This window comes from Lolium perenne, chromosome 7, assembly GCF_019359855.2.
Source record: "Lolium perenne isolate Kyuss_39 chromosome 7, Kyuss_2.0, whole genome shotgun sequence".
In the NCBI taxonomy this organism is placed as follows: Eukaryota; Viridiplantae; Streptophyta; class Magnoliopsida; order Poales; family Poaceae; genus Lolium; species Lolium perenne.
The window spans coordinates 226,461,754-226,472,791 of record NC_067250.2 but is presented as its reverse complement, the minus strand read 5'-3'; the positions used below and the strand labels follow the sequence as shown (position 1 = coordinate 226,472,791).

General features: G+C 38.2%; 1 protein-coding gene across 1 annotated transcript; it reads right to left on the bottom strand.

Moving 5' to 3' along the window:
* Window positions 1-723: 723 nt before the first annotated feature.
* On the bottom strand, window positions 724-7,123 carry LOC127313788 (exonuclease 1). Its single transcript, XM_051344255.2, has 11 exons — window positions 6,882-7,123; window positions 6,580-6,791; window positions 6,037-6,115; window positions 4,618-4,662; window positions 4,395-4,544; window positions 4,208-4,322; window positions 3,862-3,962; window positions 2,379-2,476; window positions 2,187-2,279; window positions 1,553-1,770; window positions 724-1,336 (listed from the first exon to the last, which is right to left on the bottom strand). The coding sequence occupies exons 1-11, from the start codon at window positions 6,957-6,959 to the stop codon at window positions 867-869; spliced, it is 1,659 nt and encodes a 552-aa protein (XP_051200215.1). The 5' UTR covers window positions 6,960-7,123; the 3' UTR covers window positions 724-866.
* Between the last annotated feature and the right edge of the window lie 3,915 nt (window positions 7,124-11,038).

Sequence of the window (11,038 nt, the reverse complement as noted above, 5' to 3'; positions counted from 1 at the left end):
GAGGACAATTTGAGCGTCCGTTTTGCATTGCTCCGTTGGAGATGCCCTGAATGGAATTGGGGAGAGAGCCACAAGGATTGGGTGACCGCGGCTCGGCATGGGATTAGGGAGAGGCGGCTAGGGTTTCCCTCCGCCGGATCCCCTTTTATACTGCTACAGTAATAAATTGACGGACGAGATTCATGGAGGTAAGATCCTAGGGACGGTCAAATCTAATTTACCGGATAGCTCAGTGAGGATGCGTCTATTATACCTTTAGATGACATAGAAGCATAGTTGACATTATCCACCTCTCAAAAAAGAGTTGACACTGTCCAATTGTACACGTACTTGGTGATTTTTAAGTGTTGTCAATTTTACCCTTCAAACTTTGAAGTTCAAATTATCAGATTGCATGTGCATATCGGTAGTTTAAAATCTCAAAATCATGTGAAAAGGCAGACCCTTCAAAACTGCGCCTCGTAATTATGTTAGCCAGTCTCATGTTGTAAAACGAATTGTTAGCCAGTCTCATTATCTACCTCCGGAGTTTAGACATAAATCTCAAGAATAGCTTGGCTTCAAATAAATGAAACCAAAACAGCAAGGTTAACATCGCCCACCTTTGGATTTCAAATGTTGATTTGGATGATTTTTTGCAGGATCACATGGTATATCACGCATGACCACCATGTTTATTTTTTTTATGCAAAATTACTTATACAACTTTATGCAGTGAATATCTGTTTGAAATAAAACCTTATCTGATTCAATTTTGAGCAATGAACTCGTGCTTTGATACATTCAAACTTTTTCCCACTACAATGTGCTAATTAATTTCTCAACAAATAGAATTGGAGAAAGGGAAGATGGAACTTGGATCAGAATTACAGCGGCACGAAAAATTTCAATATTCCGCTCCTCTCGGTAACCTTCTTGTTAGTTTTATCCCTGAAAGCCTTCAGGTGATTTTGCCTCTTAGACGATCTCCCATTCGGCCCAGATTCCACACTTCCTTGCGACAATGGCCAGCACAATCCAGCTGAAACTTCATTTCTATCTTGAGATTCTGCTTGGCTAAAACTCTCTGGTGACAATGATGAACATAATACAACTGGTTCTTCATCATCCAGATCGATCAGCAACTCGCTTTGATCTGGTGCTTGACCATGGTCAGTGGGTAATTTCCTCTTCTTGAATGGGTTGTTCTCAGGGGTGTTTTTCTGCTCCACTTGGTTGCGTTCCAACACAGGAGAGGAATGCTTCTTTGTTGCACTTGGCAATAGAAATTTGCCAAGGGCAAGGGCTCCTTTGTTGCCCTTCCTTTCACCACTAGTAATCTTATCAGTAGCAAATTCTGTTGAAGAAAGTAAGAAACAGTTCTGAGAAATCCTGGAGTAGAGTTATTTCATTGCAGTACAGAGCAGCGAAGTAAGGGCAAAAATGTCACTCCTTTTTTCAATAAAAATAAGGAAAAACTAGTAAAACCCCTTGAGCAACGAAGTAACTAATGCATAGCTTAACAGTGGTTTAGACTTGGCATACATTTTAGAGCGTAAAAGAGAACACTTGCCTATGGTGTCATCTTTGCTTTCCTGGGATGAGCAGATTGTGATAGAACTCTCTTGTGTCAAAATTTCCTGAGAACCATACTGATTAATAACACTGAGAGTCGATGTATCAATAAACTCGATGGGGCTAATGGTTCTGGAGAATTTATCAAATGTCTCCATTGTAATAGGATTCAAGCGTCCCTCTGCAATCGCTCTTGCCATTGATGGGGCTAGCTCTCTTTAGATGGTCAAGGAATGCGCACTGGTAAGATAAGGAAATATACAATAGTTCTATGAAACAATATTTGAAACTGTGTTAATGTGACATGTGCCAATTACCACATTTCTGTAAATAAAAGACATCATCCCTAATTTTATGAAACTGTCCTTGGTAATAACTTGTGTCCTGCCTAATTCTGGTTTTGTTTGTGTACCCTTTGCGTCATCTTGACGCCTTTTAGTACATAAAGGCACGCATTTGGGTGCATGTTCGAGAGAAAAGGTACCACTAAATGCATGTCTTGAAAATTGGTTGTGCCAAAATCATGTTCTATATTGATGCCATTACTGTCAGAGAAGAATTAGTGCATTAAAGTTTTACAGACAGATATCACATGCTCCAGCTCATGAATAAAATGGAACTTTTAAGGATACGGTCCAAGAATATCCAGATCTCCAGCCAAATAGTGAAGATACTGTTCCTCCAAAGGTTTCAAGTGTTTGAGTGACTTGCTTTTGACATCATATCTGGGACATTTCAAGGAAAGCGACTTATCAGATTTGTACAACACAATGTCTATTTAAAATACATAAAGATACACATAGCTAACATAAAGACAATCTTACACTCTAGCATGATTGAATACTGCAAGAGTTTTCCAGAAAGAATCAGTGTAATCATCCGGCACGGAATACCGCTTATCAAGCGTCAAGGTTGATAATACCTGGCAATAATTGTATCAGAGATGCTAGAGGGCGTGTTTGTTCACAAGAACGGATAATTTTTGAAAACTTCTAGCAGAGGGCACAATTTAATCACTGAGATTGCACACTGTTGAGAATTAATTACAGCGTACATCGTAATGAATATCACATAATGATGGAGATTGCACAGTTTATGTATTTAGATGTAATGAGATATCTCGGTAGAAAACTCAAGCAACTGAGGTCATCTTACAAAATGAAAATGCTGTCCATCAGATGCCATGTTATTTTATTATATAAAAATATGAGTTCGCTGCAGTTCAATCAGCATACTGCAGTTGCTGTAAGAAAAAAACGTGCTAAATGGTTTTCACAAAGATCCCCCTCTCAAATAGGGCCATCTATCTTATTGGACTCGGAATTTACTTCCTAACCTGGCCGGCTGGACGAATAACAGCCAATCTCCATCCAACACCCCTAAATAAACTGAACTGGTCTGCCAGTACTACACGCCGTCAGACTAGTGCTGTGCTGCCACAGCCATACAACCAGCCGCTCTTTTTTCCCTGACTAGCTGAAAAAGTCTGCACATTGCTATCGAACTAATAAAAATAAAACCAATCGTGTGGCATACGAGTCTTCATACAAATCTATATCTATGACCACACAAACTTGAGTTGGAGTTGGAAAAAAACAGCAATTTAGAGATATCAAACAGTACACTGGTGGAAATCATGGAGAAGAGAGGTGGGATGGCAGCAGTGTTCAATTAACTGGCCGATTAATCCTTGCTTGGAGGGTCACCAAGCAGCCGATTAACTGATTAATCGGCAAATTAACTGGCCAATGCACCTATTAATCCTCTACTCACCAGCCGACCAAGCAGTTAACAGTTAATGATTGCCTCAACATTGGATGGCAGACAAACCATCACCAACTCCAATATTTATAGAAAGTGAGTAAGATCAAGAAGTCTTGCGAAAATAGAAGTCCACAACAGTGTTGCGTTGTAAATATATAGTTAGCAAACAGGATGCATCTGAAAATCCTGATACTGTACTACAACATATAATTCCCAGCCTCCTTTCTCTCATTCATCTTGCCCCAATATGAGTTTACGAAGTGCTGCATTCTAGATAAAATTCGCTGATAGTACATATCTCCAATTACCCAATAACTTTAATGAGCAAATAGCCCTTGTGAAATTACCCAATAGTGTACTGTACCACTTTGATGAGCAAATAGCCCGTGTGCTACATAATGGTAATAAACTAATTCACATGCTCATAGCTGGTCTCTAGTTTAGTAAGTAATGAAACATTTGCAAATAATATCCAGAGAGTACTTGATATTTTCTTTTCTGAACAGCATGAGATCAATAGAGTAGTCATTCTTAATTTCTTACACTGTCTATATTTTTATGTTTTGAGATGAGAGAATATGCTCTTTTAGTACCAATGCCAGAAATTGAGGGAAGAAAATCGCATCCTGCAAGGACACACATACCTGTCCAAATAAAATTTAAAAGTCAATAGAAGGAAATACTTCAGTGCATAGTGCATACAGGGTGAGAACTGGGAAAATATTGAAAAAAGGGAGGCCAGAATATGAACAGAGGCAAAGTTAGACTAGCAACTCCACAATATGAACAGAAGCAAGAAAAAAAGTGATTCTTCAACAAGTGTCAAATCAGTCAACTTTGCATCATGGTGCTTTAGTTCAAATCTTCAAGATGTAGAAATGACATTTACCAGTAAATAGGTTTTGATCAAAATCCTGAAAGGAAAGACCATCTTTGACAGTCATCAAGGTTTTGTCCATTATGAATTCTTCACCCTTCCCGAAGCGATCCATCTTAAATATAATCTACAACTTAACGCGTGTTAGAGAAAATAGAGGAATCAAAAACATAAAATTTAGACCAAAGTGAATTCTCACGGCGCTGCAACCATATGCTATTAAGTCACTGTCTTCTGTTATAACTGCAGCTATGCCCCCTTGATCAGCATCTAGAGTAGCTAGATATGCCAGCTGCGCATCTGCTTCGTATGGAGCAACCACGAACTCAACATTTTCTGACCTTAAAAGCTGGGTTGAGAAACATTAGATTTCGCTACATCAGGTGAAGAATGGTTACATGGAATAACTTTCAAAGAAGCACCTGAATCAGTTGATAAGCCATTGATGGAGTAATTTGCACAGCTTTCTGCAGATGAACAAATATTAGGATGCTTTTGGAACAAACATAATGAAATCTGCACTCAAAATTTAGAAACATCAAAGCATATTTCCTTTAAGATGCAAGAAAATCAAGTCACTGGCTCAAGGAAATTTTGTGCTGATTTTTGTATATAGTTAAACACAGTGCAAAGGGTCTAGATGGCAAGGGTTGACTGAAGAATACTAAGAGAATAAAAACGTTGACCAACAGGGGAAGGGTCTAGAGGCCCTAGGTCTAACAAAGTTAGCCCTGTACAGTTCTGTTTCTTTCTTCTTTTCTTTTTTCTCTGAAGTTCCTTTGTAGCTCTGCTACTCCCTGTATGCTCCCGTCTTCTCGACGGTTTTCTTCTAATATATTATGACGCATGCTTTGGCATGTGTTCGAGAAAAAAAAAACAGGGGAAGGATCCCTCCTTTGCATATATGTTGTTGGATACTAAGAGAATGATGAGGCCATTGACTGAAATTGTGAAATTTAAGAGATAAAAACAGTTCATCTTTCTTGCTAAATCAAGAAATATAAAACTGTCTGGTTATTTATAATAAGCTCCTAACAAGTTAGATCAAGAGACTTATTTATGCCACTAGGCTGAACACATGAGTTTATGGGCAAGCATAGTTCCACGTTTCTACTTCAACCTATTGAAATCAATATGATAAACAGGAAAAAGAATCTGATGACTAGAACTACATACCTAATAACAGAAAATGTATTGAAACAAAAGGGCAAAACTCCAAAGATCAAGTGCATGTTAAATTCTTAATCATGGTTGCGCATCTTGTATTTGTTCTTTTGTTAAAAGCAGTTTTTGATCGACTTAACAATATTCCCAAAGACTAGAAAAACACCAGTTTCTCCATTCTCTTTACTTGACACTCTACAATGCGTATACTCAATTTCTACTGACCACATATGTGTGTACCACATGGAAACGATATTAGTAGATTTTTTATTCAAAAGTATTTCCATCTCATTATAAATTCTAACCTTTTTCTGACATCAGTCACATTTAAAATCTTGGACAAGGAATATACATAAAGATATTATATTTCTCTCAAAAGAATATATATTAGATCTTGCTTGCCTAAAAAAATTCTATGCCGTTATATTTTTCAAGGGCTTCTCTAACATATGGCTAGCAAAGACCAAACATAGTCAAAGGAGTATATGCAAGATCATGTGGATATCCAAAATGACAAGTAAAAGAGAACAGGGACTGTACTGGTTCAATGTTCAAAATGACGAAGCGAAGAGAATGGAGGGAGTCATTTTTATGTGGACTGAATGACAGACTACATCCGATGTTCAGCAATTTTCTTGGTCTGATAAATACTACAAGAAGGAAAATTAGATGCTTACCCGGAAAAAGTCAATGGCAGCAGCTGTATTTCCTTGCTTAAGCTTTTCTTTCCCCAATACCAAACTGAGTTCCCTCTTCCTGATTTTTAGTAACCAAGTGACTTATAAAGTTATATAATTTTTACGTATTAGGAACTGGGCAGTAACAGTATTATCATTGCAACTGAATCCATTAAAGAAATATCTACAACAGGGCAATATTGTATTGCTATCACTGGATGAGCTGTGAATATAAATATGTTTTGTTAAGAGGTACTTTGGTGAACTTTTTTTCAACAAGCAGAACCAATCTTCAAGGAACATATATAACAATCGTTAATGGTAAATTGTGCTATCTAAACATTACTCCTTAAATCAAAGCTGTACATGGAGCTAGACACAAAGCTAATGTTGCAGAGACTTAAATGCCTCAAATACTAACAAACCGTACAATCTCAAATCATCGCGCCAAGTTAGTACCCAACAGATGCAACTACACTAAAGAAGGGGCGAAAAGGAACTGCATTTCTTAGCCAAGTGGTCTGACAGTTGGAAGTGGCGTACTTGTGCCGGTCTTTATCCGTGGCGGCCTTGCAAGGCATGCTGCCGCCGTCAAAGACGACGACGGGCACGACCTTGTGGTGGCGCAGGAGGTTGACATGGTGCATGAAGTAGCTGATGTAGCGCCTGGCGCCGGCGCTCTTGGGGTTCATGCACAGCTCCATGCTGCAGGAGTAGGCCCCTTTGTGGAGCCACGAGTAGGCGTCGATGCCGACCTGCCAGGGCGATGGAGAGATTCCAATAAGGAAGAAACATAGCAGAAACTGCAGGTGCAAGGTGAGGTATTGGGGATCTGTTTAATTTACCCGTTGGCCGGCGTACTTCTTGATGTGCACGGGCTCGATGAATGGCTTCATGAAGCGGAGAAGGTTGGGGATTCCCATCAGTGCGGTGCGCCGCCACGAACCAGCTGGTTTCGGGGAGGATTGGATTGGGAAGTTGGGATTCGGAAGAGAGCAGGGAGATGACGCTCCAAGCTCCGAGTGGGCGAGACGGGCTGCCAGGTCACTGACAGGTTTAGCGGGATGTGGGTCCCAGGATTGCCTAGGTCAGTGTTGGGCTGGGAACTTGACTAGCGAACATCTCTGCTTCGCGCGCACCGGATTACTTTCCCGCGCTTCCCCGCGTCTCAATTCTCAAAGCTATTCAGCGCCAAGTTACAGTTTGCAAGCGAAACCCCTCCCGGTCACTTTTCTTGGCGCGGCAGCGCTCGCGCTATGCGCGAAATCAATTCCCTTTTTGTTTTGTAGTGTTTAATTACGTTCACATTTAGCTTTGTATTCACACTAACAACTCATGTTCCCACTTGCATGTTGCATACAACCAAGAGCGTTCACACTGCATGCATGCATAAAGTATCTCATGAGTTTGCATTTAATGGTAACTTTTCAAAGACGAGACTAGCTCTAACAAGTTTCTGCATGCATGCACAGAGCATCTCGCTCTTTTTTTTCAGCACGACGCATACTTTCAATTCTCTTTATTTGCAATTCCCTTTTGACAATTCTCTTTTTTTGCAATTCCCTTTATGTTGTTATTTCGTACGGTAATTCATGTTTTTCTGGATTAATTTTTATAATTCCCTTTTTTGGGCCAGTGGTTTTTATGGGGAAAAATAACGGGCGGGGAAATCCACTTGCAACTCAAATGAACTACCACTTGCTACTCAAATTAAGTACTTTTTTAAGTTGTAAGCTAACGAAAGTTGCTAAAATATTCTAAATGAAATTTACTTTTTAGGGTTGCTAGGTATTTATATTTACCGTTGATAAATAACGGGGCACCGGGTTGATAACTTGTAAACAAAAAAAGAGTCGCTACATATTTTAAATTTAAATTAATTTTTTAGGGTTGACATTTATTTATATTTACCATAGATAAATTGCGGGCCACCGGGTTGATAGCTTGTAACCAAAAGAGAGTCGCTAAAATATTCTAAATAAAATATTTTTAGGGTTATTATTTATTTTATATTTACAGTTGATGATAAATAACGAGGCACCAGGTTGATAGCTTGTAAAATAAAAAAATGCTCGCTAAAATATTCTAAATGAAATACTTTTTAGGGTTGGTAGTTTTTTATAATTACCATTGATAAATAACGGAGCACCGGATTGATAACTTGTAAACTAAAAAGAGTCGCCAAAATATTCGAAATGAAGCTAGATTTTTACGATTGGTAGTTATTTATATTTACTGTTGATAAATAACAGGACACCGGGTTGATAGCTTCTAAACTAAAAAAAATATTCGCTGAAATGTTTAAAATAAAATTAACTTTGGGGTCGATAATTTTATACATTTACCATTGATCACTCAAGTACGGAGGGGTTGATTATTCAAAACAGAGAGGCTTGATAACTTTTAGCCCGGATTTTTTTTTCTCGAAACATATCAACATGGGTGCTAGTTTTGAAGATCTCGTCGAGACGGATTTATTGGTGAAAGCAAATCTTAATTTGGAATTGTTGTTTGAAAGTTAAAACGTTTTAAATTTTCAAATTTGGAAAAGATTTCGCTGACATCAGCAGATTCGTCTATTTGTGCATGCATGCAGAACTTTTCCTCAATACCCTGCACCAGGTTGATAATTTTATACATTTACCGTTGATCACTCAAGTACGGAGGGGTTGAGTATTCAAATAGAGAGGCTTGATAACTTTTAGCCCGAAAAAAAATTTCTCGAAACATATCAACATGGGTGCTAGTTTTGAAGATCTCGTCGAGACGGATTTATTGGTGAAAGCGGATCTTAATTTGGAGTTATCGTTTGAAAGTTAAAACGTTTTGAATTTACAAATTTGGAAAAGATTCCGCTGACATCAACAAATTCGTCTATTTTGTGCATGCATGCAGAACTTTTTCTCAATAGTCTGCACCAGGTTGATAATTTTATACATTTACCGTTGATCACTCAAATACGGAGGGGTTGATTATTCAAATAGAAAGGGTTGATAAATTTTAGGAAGAAAAAAAGTTTGTCGAAACATATTAACATGAGTGCTAGTTTTGAAGATCTCGTCGAGACGAATTTATTGGTGAAAGCGGATCTTAATTTGGAGTTGTCGTTTAAAAGTTAAAACGTTTTGAATTCTCAAATTTGGAAAAGATTCCGCTGACATCAGCAAATTCGTCTATTTGCATGCATGTAGAACTTTTTCTAAATAGCCTGCATCAGGTTGATAATTTTATACATTTACCGTTGATCACTCAAATACGGAGGGGTTGATTATTCAGATAGAGATGGTTGATAACTTTTAGCCCAAAAAAAAGTTTCTCGAAACATATCAACATGGGTGCTAGTTTTGAAGATCTCGTCGAAACGGATTTATTGGAGAAAGCGAATCTTAATTTGGAGTTATCGTTTGAAAGTTAAAACGTTTTGAATTTACAAATTTGGAAAAGATTCCGCTGACATCAGCAGATTCGTCTATTTGTGCATGAATGCAGAACTTTTCCTCAATAGTCTGCACCAGTTAATAATTTTATGCATTTACCGTTGATCACTCAAGTACGGAGGGGTTGATTATTCAGATAGAGAGGGTTGATAACTTTTAGGCAGAAAAAAGTTTGTCGAAACATATCAACATGGGTGCTAGTTTTGAAGATCTCGTCGAGACGGATTTATTGGTGAAAGCGGATCTTAATTTGGAGTTGTCGTTTGTGAGATAAAACATTTTAAATTCTCAAATTTGGAAAAGATTCCGCTGACATCAGCAAATTCGTCTATTTTGTGCATGCATGTAGAACTTTTTCTAAATAGCCTGCATCAGGTTGATAATTTTATACATTTACCGTTGATCACTCAAGTACGAAGGGGTTGATTATTTCGATAGAGAGGGTTGATAAATTTTAGCCCGAAAAAAAGTTTCTCAAAACATATCAACATGGGTGCTAGTTTTGAATATCTCGTCGAGACGGATTTATTGGTGAAAGCGAATCTTAATTTGGAGTTGTCGTTTGAAAGTTAAAACGTTTTGAATTTACAAATTTGGAAAAGATTCCGCTGACATCAGCAGATTCGTCTATTTTGTGCATGAATGCAGAACTTTCCCTCAATAGCCTGCACCAGGTTGATAATTTTATATATTTACCGTTGATCACTCAAATACGGAGGGATTGATTATTCAGATAGAGAGGGTTGATAACTGTTAGCCCGAAAAAAAGTTTCTCGAAACATATCAACATGGGTGCTAGTTTTGAAGATCTCGTCGAGACGGATTTATTGGTGAAAACAGATCTTAAATCGGAGTTGTCGTTTGTGAGATAAAACATTTTGAATTTTCGAATTTGGAAAGATACTCGTTCACGTCATCAGATTTGTTCATTTTTACATGCATGCAGACGTACGAGACGTAACCTGCGCGTGGTCCACAACATACTAATGATTTCCCGCACGTAGCTTACCAGGAAAGGGAAAACGCGTTTTTTCAAAATCAGGTTGTCAGAAACAGATCGCTCCCTAAGCCCCTGGCGGTCGTGCGCCAGCTAGGGCCGCCCGCATTTGCAAGGTAGGCAGTATCTTTTTTCCATTAACAATATCGTATGGTATGATCATGTCGTGATATCACGATATTATGAGATTTATATTTTTTCAAAATTGTTATCTAGCATATATTTATGGAGAAACATAGAGTCATATCATATTGTTCTCAAGGGAGTGTTATATCATATTCTAAACTTAGAGCATGTAGGCCAACACGGCAACACCACATGAGGGATGTGGAGGCGGTAAATAGTATGTCTAGTTCACAATATGAAACCAGTGAAGCGATTATTATACACTATATAAAAGATAAACCAGTCAACGCATCTCTTAGAGATTTGGGAACTGTTGATGCCTCAATTTCTCCTCTATCCCTCCAATTATTTTATGACACGTATCCTTTCTGCTTTTCATCTGGTTAATTTCTTTTTGCTGATTTTTTTTAGGTTAAAATTTGATACCGGTTACCGGTTGCTA